Below are 27,578 nucleotides of genomic sequence, written 5' to 3'. Positions count from 1 at the left end.
GATTGCCTGTCTAACCTATGAATGTACCTCAGAACAAGTTCTACTGCAGCCTTCCTAAAAGGAGGCAAGGCCGGGGCCAACAGCATAGAATTCTCTGGACCTCATCATGACATAGCCCCTCATTGAAACATGATTTCGCAGTAGTGGCCGTCTGTACAGTATTCAAATGGCCGTCTTCCAAAATCATAAAAATAGCTAGTAAGACATCGGTTGGGGTAAGTACCAGGGCTATAAACGTAATTCTGAGGGAAGTGTGTAATTTTAAGGCTAATTCTGATCTAATTTCTATCCAGCAGGCATAATTAGCGCGTTATCGCGACCAACCTGGTTCTCTTGTTACTTAGGCATCAAGTTCCTTGAATGATTGATTAAAGTAGCTGTTCGGGTCGGCAATGCGGGTTCAGCTTAGACAGAGTGTACAGCGCACTGAATGCGACGGCTAGCGAACAAATTTCCCCGCAAGGCGTACCTACAATATTAATTCAAGTGCACATCCCTGCAAACTCACATGCTCCTAGCTGTTTCCGAGGGATGGGGCGTAACTTCTGTACGGTAGCGGGATTGGCCTGAAAAGATAGTTTGTTGAAATTAGTGAAATTAGTGTAGCCTAATGTATTATAGCATTTCTACATGTTCATCGGCGATTCACCCCCACAGTGTGATGGCTCTCAATTAGATTAGGGCCAATTCAGGCCTTGGTTCTAGACTGTATGCACTGCATGGTTCAGCTTCGAAAGAGCAGCATAAATGTATACGATTATCGAGTCTCGATTCATGGACCTGCGTTTATACAGTTACTTTAATCTAGGGTTAGTGAAATGGCACTTACAAACATGCATTGGTCACAAATATGCTCTGGCACCTTGTTGCGTCCACGCGCTGTGTGAAAACATTCAGTGCCACATCCCATAGCCTCGTTCGCAGCGTCTATCGATACAGCGCGCAGGCTTGGCTTATGGGGTGACATGATGCATTTATATGGCATTTAACGGCGTTGAACATATCAGCAAAAATTTCGAGCTCAGACTGCGCTTCCGAACAAGATAGAGAATGTTTGTTGAAGTAGATAGCGTTAGCATCAGGGCATGTGAAAGTTCCAAATAGACAACTGGCGAAGGTGGGTGTTTACCGATTGCGACGCAAATCTCAGTACGGCATCGGCAACGAAAAGACGTGATGCGATTTATCGGTAGACGATCTAGGAGTCACAGAAGTCAGGATAAAAGCTTTAGGGTGCTTCAGGATTGCTTGACTCAAAGATCAAAGCTTGCCTGTTGATAAACTTAGAGTTCGGTCCCGGGAATGTTCCAAGTCCTAATATAGCACTGTGATTCTGGACCCGCCAGGAATAACATACTTAAACTGCACCCAAGATCGTACCAGACGATAACTACAAGCTATAGAGTGCCCGTTGCAACCAGCAAAATATGATAGCATTGTGGAGCACGCTCCACTTTCAGTGGTATCGTCTTTTGGAACGTTGAAATATGGAAGCAAGGTGGTGGTGTAGTGGGAGGACGGTCCGGAAAGCGCCACCACAGCTCCTTGTCAAATAATTATATCATCACAGCTTGTCAAAAAGCTTTGATAGGGTACTCGCTTCACTCCTGACCGTAACTGACCACCGCTTAGTTGTTCCTATTACTTGTTCGTACTTAGTGGATGTAGACGGCATATTTTCAACAGATAATACACCCCCGACTTCGGTGCCTCATGTTTCATAAACCTATACGCGCGGAGCCGACGCCGGCAATACAGTCTCCGCATAGTAATACTTCCTTAAAAGGCTACTCGGTTTACGCACTGTGCATGAGTTGATGGGGCCCTGTGCTTCAAGGTCGATTTGTATACGCAACTATCTGGTCAGTTCCCATCGAACCTTCTCACAATAATTTCCTGGTCCCTTTGACAAACGACCGCGCGCGCTTCGATGAACGAGTCTATGCGCCTTCGGGTTTGTGTCCCTGTTTGGGAGGTTGCAATAATCTTACTATCCAATTAGCCACGTGGTGTCAGCTCCAGCGACCTCGCTGTCAGAGTGGGTCGATCATGGCGTAATCCCACACCTTGGCCATCTGCCAAGCTACAAAACCTCTACATGGGACGATACAAGCCACTCCGGGACCACCCCGTTTATCTCTGTCTGCTACCGGGCTCGCATCGACCATGGGATTCACGCTCTTGGTGCTCGCAATAGCGGTGGGTAGCGCTCGGTGCGCTACTTCCCGACAGTCTCCGACGGAATGTGCTGATGGATCTATGACTTTGTATGTGGATTAATACTTTGATCTATTAGTTGACTGAGATTGTTGTAGATGGATGCAAAATAGTGACGGCAAAAATCCATGTGAACTTGTCCAGGACGTTCTGCGTGTATGTGACCCCTCGTTTAGCCTTGAGTTTCTTCCACGGGGTTACACCTGCGATAATTCGTATGGGTCTACGCTCGCGCCGTGTTGTTGCGGTAGTCCAACATTTGCACTTATGAGCGCGTGCTGGTAAGGTTCACATCATCATGTATTGGTTATTACGACACCAACTCGAAGTTTCCAGGTCTTGCCAGTATAACATCACGTTCGAACTGGTATCCACAACGTTTACTGGCTTTGTGAAGGACTGCCAAACTCTGCCAAACCCTATCACATCGTGAGTTTGGCTCATCGCTCGCGTGCGCAAGAGCAATTACTGACTCAGAACCAGGTATGATACGAGAGTGCGAAGTAACATCACAGCTCTTGGCTTGCCTCTCTGGTCTCAAGTTGAGCCTTTGGCAGGAAAATGGGATTTCACAGGTAGGTGTTTGTGTTCGTGGGTGGTCAAAGCAAGTATACTTACCGGCGCCGTTACGAACTTAGGCGCGTGGCGCAATTCAACGCCCTCTCCGACCGTGGCGCCCCCTGTGCCTACGGGATACCCCATTCAGTTCAACTCCACTGGTATCTCCAAGGGCGCTTTGGCCGGTAAGCCCTAACGATGTATTAGTCATACCTTGTCTCACGATTCGGCCTCTTCCATCTTATCTCATTTCAAACAAACTTCGATCTCTATTATGCTTCGATCTCCGTCGGTACCTCGCCCTGACTATAGGCGCGATCGTGGGTGCAATTCTCGGCTCAAAGCTCCTATTTATGCTGGCGGGCTATCTTTTCTATCGCTGGTGGAAGAAGCAACCCGGCCATAATGGCGAAGATAATGAGAGAGGATACGTTCATCATGTGTTTGGTGAGCCAAAATATCCAAGGAGGGCCGTGACCAGACGTTCCAGAAAGGGCGAGTTGAATTTCAATCGTTCTCATAATGCCAGCGTGACTATCATTACTTACTGTTCCGTTAGGCTCCCGTGCGCATGTCGACCTCGATGAAGACACCGCTTCTCCACGCTCTTCTCGCTGGCTTGGCGTACCTTCTTACCTCCAGCCAACATCGTTTCATTCTCCTTCCTCGGCAGATAGCGGCTCTCCAATTCCTGGCCAGCAAGAACTTAGCCCGCATAACACACCTTCTGGACAAAACATGCCTAGAGAAGCTCAGGTAACTCCCTATTTTCCTAGCCAAGGGCGAGTTGAGAGTGAAAAGGCGCGTGAACGGAGGCGATCGCACTCTATGACACTTCACGTTGCCAATAACGGGGGCACAACTAGTGACGAAGAGAATCGTGCTCCGGCACCTCAACCCGCGCTTCTTCCTCGCCCTCCCTCCACTTCTTCCGGCCCTGGTTCGCCAGCCGCCGTATTAAATTCCCCTCCAATGCTAGCGATGGCTTCACGATCCACTTCACACGCAGATTCAACCTCGACCTCTGATTTACATGGCCACTCTGCTTCGACGGGCTCCGGTTCAGGGACAAGGTATCAAGAAGACGATGCCGGTTACCGCATTGTGATCGAAGATGGGAGCGGGGGGCAAGAAGTTGTTCGAAGCGTACCGCCTGCATACGTAGACTATCGGAAAGGATATTCAAATGCACGTCTGGACAAGAGAAGTCTCACTCGTCAAGATAGTGCGCAAGCAGATGGAAGTAATAATACTCACGAAGGAAGCAGTGGATCTGCTGTGAGCGAAACGGGAAGACCTGGCGGGACTAGCGACAACACTAGCACAACATGTATAAACTCATCCTCGAACCATTCTGGCCCCTCGAGTCCAAAGAAGCAAGATGCCGAGGCTCACGATACGGACACGATTGATGCTAAGACAATGACCGAAACCAACACGGTCCGAGAACCTCTAACGGAACCTGACCATCGAGACAGGACTGAATCTGGTGATTCTGAAGGAGCCGCGACAATAAAGCCCCCCGCGGAACTTGGAAACCCCGGGCCAATTGAACGTTCAAGCACCTCGGATCTTGCAGCTCTCACCGCTGCCAATACTGCAGCCAATCGTCCGACTACATCGGGCTCGAACGCTTCTTATCATACGGCTCGCCCATCGCATGCTACTCACACTTCGGCCCCCGCCGGAGTTACTTTCGCAGACCCCATGCCTCAAGGCCATGATAGTTCAGAACAAGACGATCCTAAGACCTCGGGTGATATCTCCCCTCCCAAGAACGATCCCCCGCAGGCCGCTGCAAGCCCAGCCCCTTGGAGCTGGGGCCGCGCACTAGGCGCCTTTGGGCTAGGAGGAGCGAGTCCTTCTGGCTCATAACGCATGCCTATCTACCAGCGATACGCATCAAAATACCCTTATTCATTAGTTCTCTTCGCCTCATGTATTTGATGGTTTGCTGTTTCCATACTGTTCCTGTTTTTTTCTTTTTATTCCGCTAAACACCTTTGTTTTCCGGTTGTTTCTCGTAGGTGCTATAGAACATTTTTGTTCGGATAAGGCGCGTATGACAATTTTTTGACTTTGTGTCGGATGAGACTCATGCTCTGTAGGCCGGATTTTCATTGATTTATGTTATACACTTGCTGTTTTATATTGATTTACATGTACGGGTTTGTTGTAACACACTACAATAAAAAGAAAACAAAGTTACGTGTACTTCCCAAATAGGCTCATACACACTTACCGTGCCTCATGTTCATTACGGGATTCCTCTGGAACGCGATATATGCAACCGATCTACTGGCTCTATGTATGCAATTCAGCGACTCAACGATTCATTTAGGTTGACAAGCGTCAATCAGACTTTCTAGACTTTACTGAATGGGAGCCTGTACCCTTTGTGTGTTTGATACCACGAGCCTACCCCCGAATCTAACCATACCGTGGGCTCCTATTTTCCCAGATGCACACAAGCATTGGGTTGTTCCGTGGTTACATACGCGCTCACGGCCCCACCATGTCAATTCACACTGGAGATAAGTGATGTCAGTGAAACATGTGGGTCATGCCCACCGTCAGAATACCTCGGGTGCCTACGCCGGCGGTGCTCTGTAGCCGCAAGGGCGTATTCCACTCATCTTGCTGATACAAACATTTGAAATTCATCGTGGTGAACGTCTATTGCGTTAACGTTTAGGTGTTGGTAGCTGTTCATGATGCGCATTAGATTTCAGCCGTATGATAGGACGATGAGATCAATCACGGATTTGTATGATTGAGCATGTCTTTACGCTCCGAGTGCCTGGGGCCTGAAGATATCTACAGGAATAGTAGGAGAACCGCTTGCTATTCTTGACTGAAGCAAGGGCGTAGCATCCGCGTTGTGGTTCCAGCTTCTAGTCTCACGCAACGCGGTAGTCCCAAAAAACCAGAGCATACATACATGGTTGACGTAGGACCGCAGGCGTCACAGTAGAATACCGGTCTGCTGGGAAAATGTCTGCACATACACTCCTATGGCTGGCATCGGCTTTGGTCTGGGCGAAAATAAATTTATCAAGGAAACATGACCACGAGTCACTGACGTCAGATTTCAGCACCGTCGGTACCCTGCAGAGAGTCCATACTCAGTTTTTTATCCAATAACTACTTGGGTGACCTGCACGATCAAGCACGGATGGTTTTGAATCAAAGGCATGACTATTTTTGGTGTTTTGAGTCTTGGTCGATTCTTCCATCGTAAAGCTCGCTGTGTCTCATTCAAACGTAGTTCTATGAGTCGATAGGCTAAGTAAGTAGTATGTTAGACTCGCGCGTTCCGTCAAACAGCGAGACTACACGTATCATACGCAAAGGCCTGTTGGCACCGGTCAAGCGTATACTTAAAGCCGACGGTAGTGTATATGTCGGAAAGGATACTATAGTCGCAAACCCTTTGGCTTGAAGGCCAGACTTTGAGTGTAAACGTAGTAATGGATTTGCGGAGATTATGAGAAATTGGGCACCTGGTTAATTGAGGCAATGCTAAACGATGGATTATAACAACTATTTAAGCTCATTTGCGCATACAGGACATGCACTACGATAGTATACTTTGGCAAAATAATTCCAGAGCGTGAGCACAATTATCCATTGGATAGCTGACGGTCGAAAACGAACAAATCCACTACTATCCAAGACGATTTTCAAATACAGGTAAATCAACTGGCTGATTTTTCGTCACCATCGTAGGGCTCAAGTTCAGATTAAGACCCTTGATCTCGAGGTAACATCGCCTCCTGCGTAACGCTCGACTCGGTTGGTGATCCGTTACTCAGCATACAGGTGTGGGCTGTCTTGGTCGCGGAAGTTTGAATAAGCATATGGCAAACCAGCGCGCGCATTCAGGAAATTACATATCTACATGCGCGATGATGTCGTAAATGGACCATATTATGCCACTTCAAGGGCGCTGATTAGGGCAAGTTCGTGACTGCGGTAGCCCAGATTGTCTTTCCCTTCTTTCTCTATCAGAATCTAGTAATAGCAAGTTACAAATCCCCATTGCGCATTACTTGTGGCCTATGTGTCTATCTAGATCTCGGCTTCCGAGCATACTCTAAACTTACGACGCACACAAGGTGGGCATGGATCCCCTAGCAATATAAAAACAGAGGATCATTGAGGTAATGGATCAAAGCAAATCGTATTCTATCTTCACCATGTCCAGCAACACAACTATACTGTCAGGAAAGAAAGTTATTGTCATCGGGGGATCCTCCGGTATATATATGCCTTGTTTCTCGGATTTCACAAATAACTTACTTGTGATTACTACTCCTAGGCATTGGGCGCTCGGTAGCTGCTGCTACACTCAGCCACGGTGCCTCGGTAGTAATAGCTTCCTCGTCCCAAGACAAGGTCAATATCGCTCTGGGCAGACTGAAGCAAGGTGTCCCGCCCCAATCGAATGTTACTGTCACTGGCCAAGTAATCAATCTTAAAGATTTCGACGTGCTCAAGGCCTTTCTGACTAAAGAGGGACCATTCGATCATTTGGCATGCCCTTTTGCTTCTGGGTATAGCATGCTCTCACCTAACCCCATCCTAGGTTATTACTGGCGGAGATAGACCCGCAAACGTGAACTTTCCTGAGCAAGACATTGACCTCGCGAGTTCGCAGAGTTTCTTCGAGTGAGTGATTTTGTCCAGATTTTTGATATATTTTTTCAATCCTAGTTATCTAAATAGTACTCGGTACTGGTCCACTATAATTGCAGGTGATACCACAATCCATAGGAGTCCATCAATAATGAAAATGCTCACTGGTGTAAATTTAAGCTCAACACATCCATAAGAACAAATTGATCAATCCTGGGGGTTCAATTACATTAACCATCGGGACTTCGGTTTACAGGCCAATTCCCGGCTGGGGGCTCGTATCTGGACTAGCTGGTGCCGTAGAAAGCTCTACCCGAGGTCTCGCTATCGATCTCAAACCTATCCGGTATGTACAGGCCTGCAGAGCATATGGGCACTCGGTCTCTGAATAAATTCTATCTTTTGCGATTTATAGCATTAACACCATGTTTGTTCTCGATGGCTAAAGCGCTTATTTGACAGCTAACGTGTTAAATAGTTGCCCAGGACTGGTTGATACTGAACTTTTTGCGTCTATGCCTGAAGATATTAGGAAAGACATGTTTGGTAGACAAGAGAAGACCACCCCCGTTGGACACATTGGAAAGCCGGAAGAGCTTGCGGAGGCGTATCTTTTCGCAATGAAGGTAGATGGTCGTGGTTTCTCGTTACTATTCTAAATACTAACTTATATTGGTCCAGTGTACATATCTCACAGGACAGGTCCTTGTCGTTGATGGTGGAGCAAGTATTGCTTAGAGAACAAGATTGTTGTAACTACAGAAGAGTTGGTACTGGATAATGTAACCCGCCAGCGCTGGGGTTATGGGGTGTTGCTCTTGACCGAGATAAGCGCCAAGCGCCAAAGGACTCTTTAATTTTAATTCCCCGTACGTTGACGATCTCCCACTGGACTCCAGTGGGTATTCAACAAGACAAGCAGCTTGCCCCCTCAGTCTCGTGAATCCAATTCGAAGAACTCATAAATACTCGAAGAGATACCAAGGCAGGATGCAGTCCACTACATCTGCCGCTGCCTGCTCCCTCTGTTCACATCCAATTTATATACCCACGCCTGATGTCGAATTCGACTCACAGTCAATTTCGTCAGATATTGAGGAAATCGACAGTATTAGGCTGCCCAGCTGTGGCCACACATTTCACTGGACGTGCTGGGCATCGTACGAAATTCAAAGCCCGACCAATCGGCCACTTTGTCCAAGCCCTAATTGTGGCGCGGCTACTCTTACTTATCCGCTCCAGTCCGGATCCTCATCAAATGCCGGCAAGCTTCTTGTGACTCTATATAATGAGGGTGGCATCTCTGAGGGCTTTGATCTTGGCCAAGCTCTTGACGACGAACGCTACTATGACTCCCATCCCGATGCCAAACTCGCACGTGCATTTAGGAGTATGGTCTCGGAAGGAGATCTAGATGCGGCTCAGGAGATTATGATATCTGAGGAGTGGAAAGAAATGGGGCTGAGTGTCGATTGCTTGGACGAACGAGAAGAAGGTGCAACGGGCGGGCTGACATCATTGGTCTTAGCTTTGGGAAGGGGCGATGAGGAGACTGCAAGAACACTAATATCCTGGGGCGCAAAGACAGAAGGACTTATGGGTTGAAGCAACACGAAGATTTTCTGGAAGCTCGAGATGTGTTTAGGTCTATTTTGATGGTATGCACGTCCTCACCTATGTCATTGTTTCCGGATAACAATAAGTACTTTCAACAATCACAGAAATCATGTATCATAGTTAGCCACACCGCAATATACTCAAGAAGGCTTTCACTACGTACTTAAAAAAAGATTGGATATTTTGAAAAGGGCCTCTACAGTCATGGAATCAAGGAACAAAAAGCTGCGTTGACCAAAAACCAAACATCCGGGACCGTAAGCTTAAGATCGTTTCTTGCGCCAGCAGTTGTTGACTTGCCACTTGGATTTTGGCTGTACCCATGAAACACAGGACACATTAATTGCTCCGTCGGATGTGGAGTTTGCAATATAGGTTCTTGTGGTAACGAACATTAGTAGTGATTTTCGGAGTTCAAACATCCAGTGCACATTGACCTCACTTCCTTGTGCTATGACCCGCGTTACGCATAAAGGAAGTTGGTACATGGCCAATGCACAAGTAGCATATAAATGGATCCCAGGCTCGAAAAGCTCTTTGCTCACTTTACCCGGATTTCTTTCTCGATAACCGACAACATATCCCCGTCGACATTTAACATCGAAAATACGATGCATGATTCATCTCGACTGATACCATATGCCAAAGATGTATACTCTATCCTATATTAAGGTGTTACCTAGCTAATATTCCGATACCTCGCCAGCACGACCGTCTACAACTTGCACTCCTCTGCGTTGAAAGCGAGATCCACCGTTATGAAGCCGATATAGCTAGTCTTAAGGCGCTCCGAGAGGAAGAAGAAGTTATACGAAAAAGCCTCAAAAGTTTCTCCGATATTCGGTTTGTATGTATAGTGAATTAGGCAACACACTACTCATTAATATCTTAGGCAAGCCAAGATAAAGGAATACATGGACGAATTTCATCCCGCCGAGTACGTAGATTCGACTGGAAAGGTAGTCGTTTTTAGTCCCAGGACACCGTGGATCCAAAACAAAGGCCCGAAGGAATCGACAGGAAGAGACGAGCAGACGCAGGAGTTTCCTTTTACCATGGAGGGGATTGGCGCGGACGTTTTGGCCGCCGTTTTGGAACGCATAAAAAAAGCTGAGGATGCAGTAAGTATCTCAGCGCGCTTTGATGGTATCACATGGCTGATAAGTGTCTGGGAATAGAAAATCAAATATAACGAACGTGTTGCTCAGAGAGAAGAACTTATAAAGTCAATTGAAGAATTGTATGCAACCGCGTTCGATGGAAATACTCCTGGTTTGTCCCTCCTTATTTTTTTCTCTCGTCCGTACGCTCATGTATGAGGCAGAATTTCCTCATGAAGACCAGCTTGAATTACTTGTCGAAGTAGCTAAAATTGCGGTAAAGGGAGAACAAGCCGCTCTTGAGAAACTGGACCAAGATGGGCTCCTTAAATTAGAGCATGTCGCAAGGGAAGCAAATATTCATTTGAGTGATGTGAGTTCGAACAAACTTGGTGCTCACAGTACACTTATACTCATCTACCGGCTAGATTTTTGAAAAGATTATTGATATGTGCGAAGATCTCGAGACCCAGTCTTGGTCATTACCTAGGGTCTACATAATAAAAGAGTTCTGGAAGATCGTACGTCGATTTCTGAGTCTAAAGCTCCAATATATCACTAATTTTAACTTTTTTTTCTTCTTTAGAATATGATCGACCAATGTCGATTGGCTGCACAGCAGTGCCAGACGTGGAAAAGGCTGACCCAGCAGTACTTTGATGAGCATTCTGATCCATTGTTCTCAGAGCATGTTCTAGACAAGATTCCTCAATTCGAAGCTATGGAATTGGCTGGGTCAGTACTTTACAGCTTTGGATGAAATGTTAGCCTAACAAGATTGATATAGATTATTCTCTCGGGTGACACCCAAAGAACGTAAGCGTACCTATTCTACCGTCCTTTTCAGCTAATTTGAACATGTGACACAGATGTGATTGAGAAAGCAAAAGATATAGGATTCAAGCTTTCCAGCGACGCTTACTATGCAAGGGCCGAGATTGAGGATGCAGTGAAGCGGATCGAGGGATTAAGGTTACGGGCTGAGAAATCAGTTACAGTAGTACGTTAAATCTCATATATATACGTGCTGCACTCTTATTGACCTCCCCTTCTATCTAGGCCGAGAAAGTGCTCGAACTCCGACGTCGCCAACTTAATGCTGCACGAAGCCAGATCTTGGATCATGTAATTGACCCAAATAGGTGTCCCGTTGAACAATTGTCTGAGCGCCTTCCCGGATACCCAGAGCTGGTCACGATACACGGCTTATCCCAGTTCCACCCTATGGTCTCTCGTTTATTATCAAAAGCCGAGACATACTCGATAAATGCCTACGTTAGGGAGATCGTCCAGTCGCGATTGAGTCGGATTCGAAGGACAACGTGTCCTACTGCTCTTCTCCCCACACGATACCAGCCCCCCACGTATGACGAACTCGATGATCCCGATGTCTTTAATCGACGCAATCAGATTGAGGTTCCTCCTATAGATGGGGAGGCTCCAACATACTCTGAGGAGCCGAACTATGGAGGGAGGATTCAGGTGGATGCGAATGAACTGACGCCAATCGTCCAACGAGAGCTGCAGGAAACTCTCTCCGAAGCACGGGCGCAACTTGGGCTCGGGAACAGTCCGCCGCCAGCGGATGAAGTTCAAACTTTAATAATGTCGTTGGTGGATATGCTAGGGGTCGGGGATAGACCCGCACCTGTCCGAATTATGCGCTTTTTGTAATCTTGGTTTGGAACTATTTAATTCGTGTTTATTTACGACCGCCTTATAGCCATATTTATCTATTGCTTTGTGTGATAGAATTTTGATGGAGTGGGTGAAATGGTAGAGAAAATTCTCCAGGAATCATAATTCGAATATATAGTACATGTCCCAGTTAGGTCGCATAACGTTGGGGGATTGGTTGCGGTAGGCTCGCGGACTTTGCGGGACCCCGTAGAGACGAAAATAACTATAGTAGTGCCAAGTTCGCACAATTTACTGTAGCCCGTTCTCGATATACTAAATCTAGTACTATTCATGGTTCCACGATCGGTCTAGGATCGGCTGGGTGTGGTGTGGAATGTGACTCTCAGTCAATTTTGTCAGATATTGAGGAAATCGATAGCGTTATGATGCCTACCTGCAGCCACGCATTTCACTGGATACGCTGGGCATCATACAAATTTTAAAGTTCGAAGAATCTAGCTTCTTGTGGCTATATTTAACGAGGGTGGCGTGTCTCATGGCTTTGATATTGGTCAAGCTTTCGACAACGAATGATGATATGACTCCCATCCTGGTGCCAAACTCGCAGGTGCGTTCAGGAGTATGGTCTCGGAAGGAAATGAAGTTCATTGTACACTGATTTTGGGCATCAAACATCTCTCAGTCTGACTCATGCCGAGGAAGACATACTGAGTTCAGAGTTTTCAGGCGATATGATACTGAAAAAAGACATTATTCACCAACATACCGAACTTCAGGATCTTATTAATTACATCACAGTAGAGTTGCCATCACAGGCCTTGTATTGAGGAAGAGGTGATCAGGACACTGCAAGAACATTAATCTGCTGAGACGCAAAGACAGAGGGACTCATGGGTTGCAACATCGGAAGCTCGGGATGTGTTTGGGTCTATTTTGATGGTATGTGAATCTATCAGCATGCATGTGATTGTTTGTGGATAACAATAGGTAACTTCTACGATCACAGAAGTCCCGTAGTTAGCCCTATGCTAATATACTGCAGGAGGTTTTTGAAATAAATCAATAAAAGGTATTGAATGGACTGGAAAGGGGCCCTACAGTTGTTGAATGAAGGAACAAAAAGTAGTACTGATTGAAAACCGAAAACTGAGACCGTAAGCCCACTCCTTGCAACATCATTTGTTGGATTGCCACCTGTGTTTTAATAGCGTTCATGAAGCTTAAGGGATCTTTATTGTTCACTCATCAAATATAGGAGTCGGGGTTTGAATATTCAGAGCGCATTGACCCACTTCCTCGTACTGTGGCCATGTTACCCATAAAGGAAGATGGCATATGGTCAATGCGCAAACAGTACATAAATGAACCCCGAGGCTCGAGCAACCTTCAATCACTTTACCTTGGATCCTTCCTCAGCAACCAACAACATATATTTGTCAACATTTACCATCATGGATACGATACATAGCTCATCTCGACTGATGCCATATGCTAAAGACGTATGTTCCGCTCTGGTATATTGAGGTACCACCTAATTAATGGCCTAATTTCTTGTCAGCATGACCGTTTACGACTTGCACTCGTCTCTGTCGAAGACGATATTTCCCCTTACGAGACCGAGCTTAAGGAACTCAAATCGAAAGAACATAATTTACGGAAGAGAATTGAATCATACGGCCTCCTTAGGTTTGTGTGTACATCAATTTGTGCGGCGCACTACTGATTAATATGCTAGAATAACCGGGATAAACGATTGCACCAATAAATTTCACCCCACCAAGTACGGAGGTTCGACCAAGCAGGGAGTCCCTCTCAGTCAAGGGAGGCCAGAGACCCAAATGCAATACCCAGAAGAGTCAACGGAAGAGGGTGATCAAGCAACGAAGTGCCTTGTGGGGAAGAAGAATGCAGACTCGGATGCTTTACGGGCCGTTGTGAAGCGCATCAAAGAGCTCGAAAATCCGGTATGTATTTCAGCACACGTTAACGTTGCTGGTGTGTGATGGTTGACGAATATTCGGGAGCAGGGGAGCGAATACAACAAGCAGGTTGCTCGGAAGGGAGAGATTTTGAAGTCCATTGAAGAATTGCATGCGGCTGCATTTGATGGAGATACTCCTGGTTTGTCCCTCCTTAGCTTGATCTACTATCTGCATACTCAATTCTGAGCCAGAATTTCCTCACGAAGATCACCTTGAAGGGCTTGTCAAAGCAGCGGAAAACGCGCTTAAAGGAGAACAAGCTACTTTTGATGCACTAGGCCAACACGATGCATTGCTCATGTTAGCATACACCGCAAACGAAGTAAAGATCGACTTATGGAACGTGAGTTGAAATCAACTTGGTCCTTACAGTATGCTTATAATCATCACCTGGCTAGATCTACCAAGATATCGTCTATATGTGCGCAAAAATTGAGGACAAATCCCAGTCGCTGCCTAGCATCTCCCGCCTGAAGGAGTATTGGGAGACTGTATGTTAATTTTTGGGTCTAAATCTCTCATATATCGTGAAATTTACCTCTTTCCCCCACCTTTTAGCATATGAAGTACCGACTTCCGGTGGTCGCAAACCGGTGCCGGGCGTGGAAAGCATCAGCCGTTCAATACTTAGACGAACACTCTACTACAACCCTCTCGCCAGATGTTATAGACACAATTCCTCAGTTTGAAGCTATAGAACTGGTTGGGTTAGTATATTAGAGATTCGGAAGAAAGGCTAGTCTAACATCATTGGTATAGATTGTTCTCCCGGGCGTCGTCCAAAGAATGTAAGCTTAGCTGTTGGGTGTTCTGCTTTCCCGCTAAATTGAGTCCGTTATATAGTTGTGGTCCAAGATGCAAGGGGTCTAGGATACAAGCTTTTTGACAATGCTTGCATATCAAACACCCAGATCCAGACCTTAGCAAGTGAGGTTAGGTATTTAAAGTCGCGGGCTGACTCATCGATTAAATTAGTATGTTAAAGCTGTGGATTTCCCCCCCCCCCTTTTTTGACTTTACCCTTCTGCTCAGGCCGAGAAAACGCTCGAAATTCGACGTCGCCAACTCGGCGCCGCACGAACCCAGATCTTGAAACATGTACTAGATCCCAAGAGGAACCCCATCGAACCACAGGCCGAGAGCCTTCCGGAATGCCGAGAGGAACTCTCGATACACGACTCATCCTGGTTCCGCCATCCGGACTATACTTTTGAAGAACGGCGAGGGATGAATTCGATAACTCATCTCCTCTCGGACGTTGTGTTCTCGGAATGGGATGATCCTTTCGATTTCAGCAGGCGACCACAGTTCTGCATCTATGGCGAACCCTTTTATCGCAGGGACGTTGGTCTACATGATAGGATTGGGTCGTTTCCTGAATTACCTGAGAGGCCCAGCATGTCCCGAGAACTTGGACTAATCGGGGAAGATTCGGACGGATGTGACTGGACTGACCACACTCGTCTGCGAAGAACTCGGGCTTGAGCTCGGTCCACCAGTGGATGAAATTCAATCTGCAGTAATGTGGTTGGTGAGTATGCTGGAGGTTGGGGGGTAGACCCACGCCTGCCCGAATTATGTGCTTTTTGTAATCTTAGTTTGGAACTATTTAATTGGTGTTCATTTATGGGCATCTTATGGCTATGTTTATTGATTGCTTTGTGTGATAGAATTTTGATGGATTGGGGTAGCTGAATAGGGGGTGCTAGCTCTGCCGCCACACAGTTCCGAGAGCGCCACAACCCTTACAATCCCAACATCGATTTGTTTCTGGTCAGACGCCAGAGGTTTGGGCGTGAGAGCTGTTAACCACCAAGTCGAACCTGGAGAACCGTTATTGGAACCACAACTCATTTGTGGTTACGAGGAACCGTGTCAAATGCGCGTTTTGCTCGGAATTTGGACTGGTTAGATTGGTTGGACTCAGGAAACGTGCCACGGAATCTGGTTGAAGAACGTCCAGGAAGAGTCAAATGAAGCGGATTTATATACGAACGGCACATCTATTACGCCAAGAAATTGGTCATTTAGACAGGGGCGCGCTGAATGGGGTAGAGAGTCAGGATCATCCGTGATAGATTATGTTCCTATTATGTGTGTTGAACCCTTACATTGTCGTTGTTGGAGGTTGTATATATCAAGACTTGACCAATCGACGACGATCATTATAGTTTAGCCTGTACTCGAACGTTTTGACAGCTGTCAACTCGTCGCCGGAGGCAAAAAATGAAGAAAAACGACACGAGTAAACTTGGCCTTACTGTTTGATATGCACTCATATCCCCTACTACAATGTATCAGACAGTAATACTGGCGCTCGCCTCACTCTTTACGGCGGCCCGAACCACACTCGCTCAACAGACGTCATTGCAGTGCCATGATCCAGTAATGACGAGGTGAATAATTTATTTCGAACGTGTGTATCCCATTTCGGTTCACTAAGGTGCCGAACGTAGATGGATGCTCAACTCGGCTGGAGAGACTCCGTGTCAGGTATTGCAGGATGTAATGCAGATATGCAACCCTTCGTATGCTGTCGACTGGCTCACACCTTCCTATTCGTGCGACAATTCGCCCACTGCAATGACCGCTGCATGTTGTTGCGGAAGCCCTACGTTTGCGCTGTTTAGTGCGTGCTGGTGCGTAATACCTGACCTGAATACGCGTTAATTATGTTAATTTGGCTTATTTAGGTCATGCCAGTATAACTATACAATGGATGTTGTATCTACAACCTTTACCTCATTTGAGAAAGACTGTTCATCCCTACCGACACCCTTGACTGAGTAGGTCCCTTGCGAGAAGAGCCAAATGATACTTAATAATTCTGGCCCTAGCTACGACCCAATCATTCGATCCCGCACCGACCAAGTAAACATCCCACTGTGGGCTCATATGGTCCCATCTGCCGGAAGGTGGGATCTCACGGGTGTGTAGCCATGATTCGATCCACAAACCCAGACTCATACTCCTGCAGCTGCCTTCAGGAATGCAACGCCTGATATCCCCACAGCTGCTCCCCCGGTTCCGACAAACTATCCAATACCAAATGCCAACACCTTATCCTCTGCAGCCATCATCGGCATTATTGTTGGTTCGGTCTTCGGAACTTCCCTTATGTTTATCCTCGCAGCGCTAGTTTTATGGGGAACAATTGGGCCAGGTTGTCGCCGGAACCGTAGACAGAACGATGATATTCGCGTTGGAGAGCAAATGGGTTACCTTGACGGAGAGTACATCTATGTTCGGCCGGAAGCCCTTCAGGACAGTGTTGGACCCATGGCGGCCGTCGGTACACGTTACGACGAGGTATGAATTCAATATTTAAATTAGAGTTCATACCACTCAATGGTCAATAGAATCGCAACACGTTCAACAGCCCGAACTCGGCGGTGTATCTGATTATTCCGGTCGCGGTCAATCCGAATACGAGGACGATACGTTTGGCGCTCTGCGTCCTTTGCGCTCCCAGTCCCGCACCGACTCACGGACCTTGTCTTATAGTGCACCTCGGACTCCGTCGTACATCGAATCACCCGACATATACTCCCCCGGTCGCCATGCAAGCCAAGACGGTCGGTACACCGGGTTCCACCCTGGTGAAAGCCCCTTGGTCCGCGATGACCCGAGGTATAGATCCAGTCGAGATGGATACGGATTCGAGGAACGATCACGACGGCCAGTTTCAGGAAACTATAGCCAGCATAGACCAAGTGTGGACCGTCGACAGAGTAGGGAACGACCTCAGAGCGGACACTTTGTTTCACGGCCCTTATCCGGTCAATTCAACGCCCGTCCTCGATCCGGCCAGTTTGGCTCTCGTCCTGCGTCTGGTCAGTTCGACTTTTACCAGGTGCCCGTAGATTTCGACACCCCACCTCGCCCCCGTCCTGGCTCTCGTCCCGGTTCTCGCCCTGCATCTGGACAGTTTGCAGCCCGCCCTCGTTCTGGCCAGTTCGACTTTTACCAGGTACCTGTTGACTTTGATGCGCCTCCCGTTCAGTCTGGCTCTCGTCCTGTATCTGGTCAATTCTCAATACGTCCTCGCCCCTCTACTGAGCGCAAGCGGATGAGCGTTCGTTCCGGACCTCGCCATGCTTCGATGGATTCAACAAGAAGGAGTGGAGATGGACGGAGGTTTGTAAAAATTGCAGAGGGTGGAAGGGGTAGTATGGACGGTGGCCGGTTTAGCTTGGATAGGGGGGAGGGAGATAGGCGTAGTCGAGAGGAGCCGAGATTCAGCAAGGCCGATGGATGGGGTCGTCGTAGTGGTGATCCAGGTCATCGTAGCCGGGACTTGTACCGAAAAGCGAGCCTCAGTGAAGGTGACGAGGACCGGGAGCAGCAGCAGGGGAACGAAGGGGACGAAGAAGAAAGTGTCGATGTGCCTCCTCGACCTTCAGGGGTTACCACCTCGAGTGCTGGAGAACCCCCACATCATTCTGAGGCCACTGCCTCTGGCGTCAGTCGAGGCCCTCACCAACAGCATCTCCGACAGCGATCTCAGTCGGCTCGCCTGTCTTGCGATATTGATATGGTTATCCAGGACTATGATGATGCCGACTCGTCTCCCATGCCTCTGACGACGACAACCAGCTCGGGGCCACCCACATCTGTCCCGAGCGGCATGCCAAGCAAGCCTCCTCGTTCTCCACTTCGAGTAGCGAATCCAGCGCAATCGGATTCGGACAGGGATAACCGTCCCAATTCTACACTCCGCCCCCAGACGAGTTTGCTCGCTCGTGCACGCGGTCTACTTAGCGCTCGCTCGAGTCGATCTAACATATCGGGGAATCGCTCCAGTGCTCGATCTAGTAGCGTCGATGTTGCACCCGTCCCACCTTCTGCATGGCAACAACGTCTCCCCAATCTGCTTTCGCGCAACCGGTCGGGGTCCACAGTCATGACGCGAGGAAGGTCAGAGGATTCAGCTCAAGGATCGGACGTCACTTCTGTTTATTTCTCTGCGCATGGACATTCAGCTCCTACGCCTGTTCAGACACCCGGGGCCAACGATGCAGGAGCCAGCGGGGAAAGGCGTGAACCTCGGACAGATTCAGGGAGCTATCAGCAAGAAGTAGACGCGGGCGTTCAGCTCATAGTCGAGACTTCGCCCACCCCCACTTCATCCGAAGAGGATGGACCCAGTCCTCCTGCGTATCCTGCGAACGCACCAGAAGTGTACACTGGGTGCACCCTCTTCATACTGAAGCTCACATTTCCGAAACTCTCCCCCTTCCTCCTCCCGACACTCACCTACGTGTGGCGCCCAACCCAAACCGTCTCAGCACACTTACTCAAGATACGTCCACTTCCGGGGATGGGATAGCACGATGAGCAGTGGTGTAATTCAAACTTGGGAAGCAGCCAGACGTCCAACTGGATTCGTGGGCTTGGGTCGAGTGCTGTCCGCGAGTGACCAAAATACGCAACGGAGTCAGATCAGCTTGTCTACAGCCATGTCAACCTTTTCGGACAACGATGATGGGGCCAGGCTGCTCCCTGATTCGCTACCTAGACATGCGTGATAGACGAGTGGGATGTGTTAGTGTTGGTGTTTCGTCTTGTTTTGTTTCTTTTTGTCGTTCGTTTTCCGGTTTTGTCGTTCGCTATCATTAGTACCAATTAGATTGCATACCCACCCACATCCCCTTGTATATGCGCACAGCAAAATTATATTATACTAGTGAGATAGTGTGTTCACCATGATCCGACCATCGAGAACTGTAGATTGAACGAGTCATGATTTCCCAGTTGTGAAGAGCGTAAGGCCACGCTGACACTGTACAAGGTTATAATACTGAAAATCAGTGCGTGTGTTTAAGTGAGAATTGAGCTGAAATCAAGATCAACACATACTGATTTTAGGTATCAATTCTTCCATAGTCTGATTCATGCTGAGGGAGGCATACTAACATTGTAATTTTCAGGCCATATCCTACTGAAAAAAGGAAACTTTTACTGATGTACTGATTTTCAGGATCTTATCACACCACAGTGGGGGTTGCCAACCAATGCCCGACGCGCATGTGTGGTAGGGACGCGTACCGAGGTGTTACCAAGCTCCGACAAATGGGTCTACGACTCGTAAGGCAGTTCGCTATGCTGGTTAACTGGCCCGTGGGCACGGAAAAGATGACGATTTCACGGAATTTCTGCAGTCGACTGAATAATCGCGGGCCATTTTTCTGCACTCGGATGTATGCCGAACGGGTGATCTCAAAACCTCAATCCAACTCGCGACTGAATCACACTGGAAGGACAAGATTTCCACTTATACTTCTCCCTGTGAGATACCATCCCCCTATGCATGGTGAATTCGATGACTCTGATCTCTTTAAGCACTGCCGTGAGTATGAGTTTGTGAATCGGATTCGATTTTTAGACACGAAGGCATACCTTTTTGGCATGAGATCGCAAGGCATTGTGCGGAGCCAAAGGCTTTTTGAGTGATAACCATCGATAATTAGAACAGGTAGGGTCTTCAGCCACATCACGACATTTAGAGTGGTAGGGGGTGCCCCAAGAGGATATCATACATTTACTGCGTATGATTGAACGAAGTAGCCAGCCGTCACTGGATTACGATGCTAAGTAATCGAAGTAGTGGAGCACGAAAGACCACCCACTGTGAAACAATGGAAATGGTCGTTAAACTACTGAAGGGCCTTGGATGATCCAAGCCAGTCAATGTTTCCTCTTGCAATTATTTTTATCCATTTGAAGTACACTTGCATCACATAGTAGTCCACGCCTTGAGAAAACGGAGACCCCGAAATTATGTCTCATATTGCCGATAAAATCGTTAACACAACAAGCAATAAACATTACAAAACTATTTTGGTAAGCCTCAGAAATAAATGCTTCCTATCTAGTCATCCTCCTCATCCATGTCCTGCCCACCCAACGTAGTCACGGTCCGTAACATCCGTGTCAAGACGTGTACGTAGGATTCTCGTGCGCCGGCATCAGCAGTAGCTCCGAGGACATCCTTGGGCTAAATGATATTGAGTTAGTTGCACATAGTGGGGCCTTGAGTGTAAAACGTACCACTTGAATCTCATCCAATTCGAGTGTGATCTCCCGAATTGCGACTTCTGCATCGGCGCGTAGATGTTCTATCACGGCCGGTCTGCGCATAGGTGCGCTCACACTGCGCATAAACGAGCCGGCGTCTTCTGCACTTGGGTTATTGGGGGAAAGGAAATGTTTGAGGTGCCGCCACAAAAGAAGTAGCAGTATTTCGATGGTATCTGTAAAAAATTGTTTAGTAGTCACTCCAACAAATAAGAGATTGGGAACATACGCAAGATGGACCTCACTTCACTCTGATATCCATCCGCCGCAAGGGCCAATTCGCGTGCAGCAAATGCACGCCGTTGTGGAATGTCAAGATCGTCGAAGAATGAGACTTGGGCAGCTTGGACAATCTACTCGTGCCGAGATTAATACCGAACCCAATTTAGAAAGTCCAAAAGCTTACCTCATCAACCTCATCCAAGCTCAGTCTCCCAGTTTGGGTTGGTATCTCTTTGAGCTCGGCCAATAACGATGATAAACGGGCTACACTGGCTTTTAGAGCAGCGATCGCGTCGGCAAGGTATGGTTTGCCGGTGGCAATGGCGGCTGGTTCACGTGCGGTCGATGCAACAGCAGTCAGCACAGGGTGGAACGATTCGGTGGTGCCTAAAACATCTCCATAAGCCAAGTTCTGAAAGAGTATGCAAAAACACGTACCAATAGACCTCTCGCTAATAGCAGATAAATAGACCAAGATCCACTTGTGAAGGTAATCCGTCGCTTCTCGAGCTCGTCGATCAAACACAGACATTTTACTGTGCGCAATGCCTGCCAAATCGATCAGTCGATGCTTCAAGTGTCTTAAATTTATCGACTTACCCTTGGCTTTTCGGTTCGCATCGATCATCTCCGACTCTGTCACGGGCACAACATTCATTCTCCAGCCTCCTTGGCTCAAAATACGAGAAGCGAGCTCGAGCACAGCAGCATGAACTTGGCCGAACGAACGAGCATCATTCTGGTCCATAATTAGACAATGACACTCTGAGAAACAATTAGGAAACCCACCAAATCTTTAGAATCCACATGAGGTGCTACCAAAGCGCACAATGCCACGAACAAATGCAACTCTCGAACACTTGCTAGAGGGAGATAAGTCTCCTCGGTCGTGAACAACATCAAGCACGTTTCTCGGTGCGCAAGAATGAAATTAAGTGCCTGCTTGTCGTCAGCAACCAAACCTGAAAAAGGATTAATCAATAATGGCCCACCTGCTTGGCCACATTCGGCGAGTCGGAGCCAATCGTGGATACTACGCTCGTTGCGATTTCGAGAGCCGGTACAAGAATTGGTGGTACCTTTCAAGTGCAGAGGGGAGGAATGATTCTAGATCTATTGCCACAGTTAGTACCCATTCGCCGTTCTCCAACTCGCACTCACTTCGGAAATCAACATCCTTTTCGGGCCTGGCATCCAAAAAGTCGCACTGGGACAAGACGCTAAGCACCCTTGCGTCCTGTAACCGGTCCGCCCCCTGTCTCGTTTGCGCAATCTTGATAAGCAAGGACATCTTGGCCTCGTACACATACAACGCATTCAAACTCTCTAATACCACCGACAATAAACCAAAAGTTAGCACATTTTCATTAAAGGGAAAGAGGAAATCGCACCTGGATCAGGCTTTAGAACAGCCAAAATCTGGTCCTCGCTCTCCGCCACGCTCTGCACGAAATGAGCCAAGAATCCTTGACGGGACATGATCCCCAACACCCGATGCGCCTTTTCCATCCTCGACACCCTGACCAGCGACTCCAAAAACGTAAACGCGATCGTTTTCCAAACGTCGGACCCGTCGATGGCGTCTCGGCAGACAAGCGGGACGAGTCGGTCGACAAACTTGTTGAGCACCAGAAGCGTGCTGGATTCGAGCCCCGAGCGTCGGCCCGTCGTCGGGTTCGGAGACGAGCCAAAGAGGACGACGGCGTTGGCGGCTGATGTGTCCAGTCGGGATTGGGCGAGTTTAGACTGGGATTGGGCGAGTTTTGATTGCGATTGACCGAGCTTGGAGTGTTCTCGTGAACTTCTCTCTTCAGCCGAGAACGCAAGTTGGACGTAATGCACCATCGCGCTGTACAAGTTTCCTCTCTGACGCTCCGTCGTCCCAGGCTGGAGAACACAGTCCATAATCGCACCCAACAGCGCGTTCAATCGCTCGGGGGGTAACGTAGCAGCGACTGGGTCATCCACAATCGACTGAAGAACAACTTGGTGGTGCCGGTCGTCTCGGAGTTTAGCAACTAGGGAAAGCAGCGTTTCGCATAAGTAAATGGCCGTTTCGGGTTCGGCGGCTGAGAGGATGACGGGCGGTAAAGCTTGGACAACGTCGAATAGGATCATCTCTCTATGTTCGTCCGGGAGGGAATCGAAACACCTCGTCAAGGCCACATTGCACAACCGGGTCCACGATTCGTACCCCGCCGCGCGTGCATGGGCGATCAACCGTCGATTGTTCTCCAGCGCACAACACTCGAGCAAGTACCGCATCTCGGCCTTGAGCTGCGCGTGGTGTTCGGGCGTGGGCAAGTACCCTTGTTTTGAAGATTTCGTTTATGTTGGGTGAGGAGATTCAAGAGCGCAGTGGCGTCCACGACATAGCATCCCGTCGGGTCCGGACGCAAACACGAGTCGAAATTGAGGTCGGCAAATAATGAAAGCTGAACGGGCTCGATCGCCTTGGCGTCTGTCCAATGGAACGCGAGCGACTCCAAGAGCTCGAGCACACGCATGAGGCCCTGTCCGGGCGCAGGCACATTCATCGCTTCTTCGAAAATAGTCAGCGCGTTTTCAGTCCCCGGCCCTGAGCCAGCCGACGGCTTTTGGAACAAGATGGACAAGATTCGCGAGGCGCGCGGGTCCTGTTCAACGCCGGACATGATATGCAACTCGAGCGAGACCAAGTCGAGGACCCAACTTCGGAGCCTCAAAAACGCAGCCAGGGCTAAGCAGCTCGTCGCGACGACGAGTTGTCGACTAGTCGGATCGTGCCGTCGGGTTCGTCCCCGCTCGGTGGGCGCATCGAGACGACGCTCAGCTGACGCGCGAAAAAGTCTTCGTGGGTCCGGAGGTAGCGGATCGTGGTCCCGAACGTGAGCGAGTGGGTGCACAGTTGGTGGATGAGCCGGTAGCACTTTTCAGCAAACACGGGGTGCCGCTCGAATAGCGGGTCTTGCACCGTTTTCCCCGCTCTGGTCTTTTTTCGATCGAGTCGTGGAATCCCTTCGCCGACCATATCGAGCACTACACCGAGACAAGTCTCCCTTGCTCCGATCGCACGTGAATCATGAATCGGCATCGCACCGCCCGTAGTTGAGTGACTGACGTCGAAGCCAAGCAGGAGATGCGCAAAGTTGGGTGAGGGGGACGTGGGGAGCGTATTCACCAGCAAGAAATCGATTATCGCATCCCGCACTTGGTCCTCCACCGACTGCTGCTCTTCGCCCGGCTCGAGCCTGAGCCCGCGCACGTATCCGTCGGTGGGCGCGTCTCCGAGGATACCCAACAACCGGCTCACGCGGTGCGGGAACAGCGCACTGGTTTCCATCGAGTTGAAGTAGGTTGACTGGGAGAGCTTGGTCGTGAGTTTGACAGAGAGAAGGACGACCTCGCGTGATAGGCGGTAGTTGACCAGTCCGGCAATATGAACGACGCTTTCGGGGCGCCACAGGAGTATTTGGTCGGCAGTCGAGACGACCGCGGGGATATCCACATCCAGCGAAAGTGCACGAGCAGAGGGTATGAGCAAATCAATAAACAAGTCTTGAATCTCCAGCGTGCGAGAGATGATCCTCAACGTCCTCACGAGGGACGAAACGAAGTACGGGTCCTGGTTCGATTCGGATAGAGCGAGTATACCAAACAAGACGTCTCGGGTTGCGGAGTCGACAAGTACACGGAGCAAGACGCCAAACCCAGGGTGTTGCACTAATTTTTGAACAGCGTCCTGACCCCCAATGGCCAACGTAGCCAAATCAAACCCGTCCAAGCTGCGTTGAACAAACTCGAGGGCGGCATCGGTGACCTTCCATCGCTCGCTCGGATCTGCGTATTCACGAGCGTCGATCTTGAGCAGCACGTCCTCGACCACAAACTTGACGTACGGGCCAGTTCCGACCACACGGTGGCCCGAGCCGAGGTTGTCGGGTGGGAAGGGGACTAGCGCATTGAGGAGATGGAGGAAGGATAGTGTGGCGGGGTATGTCCGCGCGGGGGCCTCGATTTCTTCCAGTTCAGCAGGGACACCTCGACTCTTCTTCCACCCGCCGGTCGTCATCGTGGTTGTGGACCGCACAGGCAACACTTCGTATCGCTCCAGGCTGACCCACATCAATCGGGCGACTTCACCTCCCAGTTCTGGCCCATCGCAAAAGGCTGCCAAAGTGTCGAACAGTTTGCCCTTGAGTTCCAAGGCGACGGGAGAACGGACGAGGTCGAGCATGACCGCCACGGCCCTGTATTGTGTGTTTTCGAGAAGGGCCGCTCGAGCTGCTGTCGAATATCGAGCTACGACTCTGAGTACCCTGAGAAAGGCCATGATCGAGCGAATTTCCTCAGGATCAACGGGCAGAGGTTGGCGTTCTCGTCCTCCGAGCGCCGAGTCCACAGTTCGTTGGTCTGGAACAGACGTGAGCAACCAGTCGAGAGATCCAAACAGACCAGCCCAGGAGCACCAGCCCGTAGTTCCAGCCCGCTGTCCGCCGTTGGTAGACAAAAAGTTGTAGGCATAGGTTGCGCAGCTCTGTCCGCGTGCCAGAGAGCCAAACATGTTGTATAGTGGTTTAAGCAATGAGGGGACACGGGCTTCGGCACTCCATCGAAGGAAAGAGTACAGCCGGTCATCCCACCACTTGAGACCCTCGTCCGGAGATTGATCAGAATAAACAAGAGCTATGAGAACGAAAAAGTCGGCCAGGCGTGACGGATGTGGGCTGGCTTGGGGGGCTTGGGAGCGAGATGCGGCGAGAGAGCTGGTATCTTCATCTGCGTGGCGCATTCTTCGGAGGACTGGAGAGAGACTGGTGACAAATGCGATCAAAAATATTTCGACCTGCTTCAACAAGTATTTGTAGAAAAGGCCATCGACGGGTGTAGGAGTAGGGAGAGGGTCGTATTCAAGCTCGAGCGTATCTTGAGACACAGCGTCCAGGGGTCTCGAGGAGTGGAGGAGCACAGATAAGTAGCGGAAGGCGTCGGCACGGACCGAGTCGGTAACAAGTTTTTCGATATCGGATTCCGAGTATGCGTCGGTAGTGCGTCCGTCGCCATTGGAGGCTTCGATGAGAAAGAGACACCACTTGATAGTCAGGACTGCTTTTGTTTCGGGGATCTTCCATGTGGGTTTGGCGAGTTCGGTTTTGATGAGATTGACGAACGAAGTTTCCGAAGCGACCTGTGAGGAAGCATCGAAAGCGGCGAGGCACGCGGCGAGAACATAGACCATGATAGGTTCATCTGGTGAGACAGTGGATATCCACGAAACCATCTTGGCGACTTCTGAGCCTCGCAGTTCGCCCGAGCCTGCAAGCACAAACAGCAAATTACCCAGTTGCTGCCGTTCGGATTGGAGAGCCGAGACGACTTGGGCATAGAGATCAGCCGAAAAGCCGGTTCCTGCAAACACATTAGCACGGGTCGAAATGACAATAGCCAACATACCAATGGCAGTTGTAGATCCCGCATTCCGCTGGTTGGCCATCTGGCGCTGCATGAGAGCACCACTCGTGTCGATCTGCTTGAGAATCTTCTCGGCCAATGTTCCAGTCGAGGCTAGGCCAATGACATAGTCGACGAGTCTCGTGCGTATAGTGGGCTCAACCATGTTCATGCCCATGGCGCTGTCGAGTATGAGCTGAAGAGTAGAGAGAACATTCTGTCTGCTCTCGTAGAACTGCTGGACAGCTCGTAACGCACTCTCCACGGGATCATCAGATAAGACATGGTCTAGTATGCCAGCGACATGGCGCTCGGAGCAGTCGAGTTGCTGAGCGAGAAAGAGAGCGACTTGAACAAAGTCATTATTGTATGTTTTTTGTACACCGCTGATCGTTGCTTTGCCTAGGGAACAATGAGGAGATACAAGCAGAAATAAATAGGACATACCACTCTTGAGTTCTGCCTCTTCCCCCGAGTTCCGTGGTGGCACATCCAATAGCGCCAGGAAGCGGGGTTTTGCATCTTCAAGCTTGTAGTATAGTTCTTGTTCCAGTTGCCTTGTCGGTTCACGCAGAGCCTTGGCAAGGAATGCATTCAGGTTATCCCAGTATGACACCTCCATTTTACTACTTTCCTCATTAGCTCATACTCTACTACTGCCTATTTCATTCAACTCACATTAGTGATCCCAGCAAGCGAGATTCGGATATCTTCCAGCGACACGGCCACCCACTCCTGGCCCTGTGACGCTTATGTTTGTGAGAGGCGAGGCAAAGGAGACAAGAGAGAGCGCGTAACGTTTGGTCCCACGTGATGAAAACAACTTGGGCGCTTACAAGTTGTCACGCTCGACTCGGTAACTTTTCTCGTGGCTCACGATCAGGTGGCTATGCTTCTATAAGCGCAGGACCACTGCAAACATTCGTAAGCATTTGACGGTGGCTCTCTGCTGAATGGTATTGTTAAATATAATTAGCCACGAGACTATTACCAGTCACCGAGCCTTTTGTCACTTTTGTACTTTGAAACTCAAACCTGCCAAGCGGGCTTGCATCTAGGGACCCAAAGTTGCACAGTATCTATCTTTGGTTTTAAT

At 49.0% G+C, this 27,578-nt stretch overlaps 8 protein-coding genes across 8 annotated transcripts; 6 read left to right on the top strand and 2 right to left on the bottom strand.

Annotated features, from left to right (window-relative positions):
* Window positions 1–2,166: 2,166 nt before the first annotated feature.
* On the top strand, window positions 2,167–4,650 carry RhiXN_11945 (uncharacterized protein; the record flags this gene model as incomplete). The annotated part of the gene is made up of 7 exons (XM_043331760.1): window positions 2,167–2,267; window positions 2,316–2,498; window positions 2,554–2,646; window positions 2,701–2,792; window positions 2,856–2,960; window positions 3,088–3,222; window positions 3,335–4,650. 7 exons carry the CDS (start codon window positions 2,167–2,169, stop codon window positions 4,648–4,650), a joined length of 2,025 nt encoding a protein of 674 aa, XP_043186521.1.
* Window positions 4,651–6,974: 2,324 nt separating this feature from the next.
* RhiXN_11944 (Enoyl-(Acyl carrier protein) reductase) lies at window positions 6,975–8,151 on the top strand (the record flags this gene model as incomplete). The annotated part of the gene is made up of 8 exons (XM_043331759.1): window positions 6,975–7,035; window positions 7,097–7,266; window positions 7,364–7,446; window positions 7,492–7,532; window positions 7,594–7,759; window positions 7,829–7,840; window positions 7,892–8,039; window positions 8,095–8,151. The coding sequence occupies 8 exons, from the start codon at window positions 6,975–6,977 to the stop codon at window positions 8,149–8,151; spliced, it is 738 nt and encodes a 245-aa protein (XP_043186520.1).
* A 252-nt stretch (window positions 8,152–8,403) lies between these two features.
* RhiXN_11943 (Zf-rbx1 domain-containing protein) lies at window positions 8,404–9,018 on the top strand (the record flags this gene model as incomplete). Its single annotated transcript, XM_043331758.1, has 1 exon — window positions 8,404–9,018. One exon carries the CDS (start codon window positions 8,404–8,406, stop codon window positions 9,016–9,018), a length of 615 nt encoding a protein of 204 aa, XP_043186519.1.
* A 524-nt stretch (window positions 9,019–9,542) lies between these two features.
* On the top strand, window positions 9,543–11,804 carry RhiXN_11942 (uncharacterized protein; the record flags this gene model as incomplete). Its single annotated transcript, XM_043331757.1, has 10 exons — window positions 9,543–9,680; window positions 9,737–9,873; window positions 9,923–10,151; window positions 10,209–10,302; window positions 10,355–10,503; window positions 10,559–10,651; window positions 10,717–10,865; window positions 10,918–10,946; window positions 11,000–11,130; window positions 11,190–11,804. 10 exons carry the CDS (start codon window positions 9,543–9,545, stop codon window positions 11,802–11,804), a joined length of 1,764 nt encoding a protein of 587 aa, XP_043186518.1.
* Window positions 11,805–13,132: 1,328 nt separating this feature from the next.
* On the top strand, window positions 13,133–15,238 carry RhiXN_11941 (uncharacterized protein; the record flags this gene model as incomplete). Its single annotated transcript, XM_043331756.1, has 10 exons — window positions 13,133–13,270; window positions 13,330–13,457; window positions 13,507–13,735; window positions 13,799–13,892; window positions 13,945–14,096; window positions 14,152–14,244; window positions 14,312–14,460; window positions 14,513–14,541; window positions 14,597–14,727; window positions 14,786–15,238. The coding sequence occupies 10 exons, from the start codon at window positions 13,133–13,135 to the stop codon at window positions 15,236–15,238; spliced, it is 1,596 nt and encodes a 531-aa protein (XP_043186517.1).
* Window positions 15,239–16,045: 807 nt separating this feature from the next.
* On the top strand, window positions 16,046–19,082 carry RhiXN_11940 (uncharacterized protein; the record flags this gene model as incomplete). Its single annotated transcript, XM_043331755.1, has 6 exons — window positions 16,046–16,149; window positions 16,210–16,392; window positions 16,447–16,539; window positions 16,591–16,682; window positions 16,731–17,062; window positions 17,133–19,082. 6 exons carry the CDS (start codon window positions 16,046–16,048, stop codon window positions 19,080–19,082), a joined length of 2,754 nt encoding a protein of 917 aa, XP_043186516.1.
* A 1,542-nt stretch (window positions 19,083–20,624) lies between these two features.
* RhiXN_11939 (structural constituent of nuclear pore protein) lies at window positions 20,625–23,706 on the bottom strand (the record flags this gene model as incomplete). Its single annotated transcript, XM_043331754.1, has 12 exons — window positions 20,625–20,750; window positions 20,804–21,006; window positions 21,060–21,183; window positions 21,237–21,439; window positions 21,491–21,601; window positions 21,653–21,791; window positions 21,842–22,014; window positions 22,045–22,085; window positions 22,132–22,165; window positions 22,214–22,378; window positions 22,444–23,361; window positions 23,448–23,706. 12 exons carry the CDS (start codon window positions 23,704–23,706, stop codon window positions 20,625–20,627), a joined length of 2,496 nt encoding a protein of 831 aa, XP_043186515.1.
* A 65-nt stretch (window positions 23,707–23,771) lies between these two features.
* On the bottom strand, window positions 23,772–27,104 carry RhiXN_11938 (structural constituent of nuclear pore protein; the record flags this gene model as incomplete). Its single annotated transcript, XM_043331753.1, has 2 exons — window positions 23,772–26,884; window positions 26,930–27,104. 2 exons carry the CDS (start codon window positions 27,102–27,104, stop codon window positions 23,772–23,774), a joined length of 3,288 nt encoding a protein of 1,095 aa, XP_043186514.1.
* Between the last annotated feature and the right edge of the window lie 474 nt (window positions 27,105–27,578).

Source organism: Rhizoctonia solani, chromosome 15, assembly GCF_016906535.1.
Source record: "Rhizoctonia solani chromosome 15, complete sequence".
In the NCBI taxonomy this organism is placed as follows: Eukaryota; Fungi; Basidiomycota; class Agaricomycetes; order Cantharellales; family Ceratobasidiaceae; genus Rhizoctonia; species Rhizoctonia solani.
The sequence above is the reverse complement of the archived record's forward strand: the minus strand, read 5'-3'. Positions and strand labels throughout refer to the sequence as shown.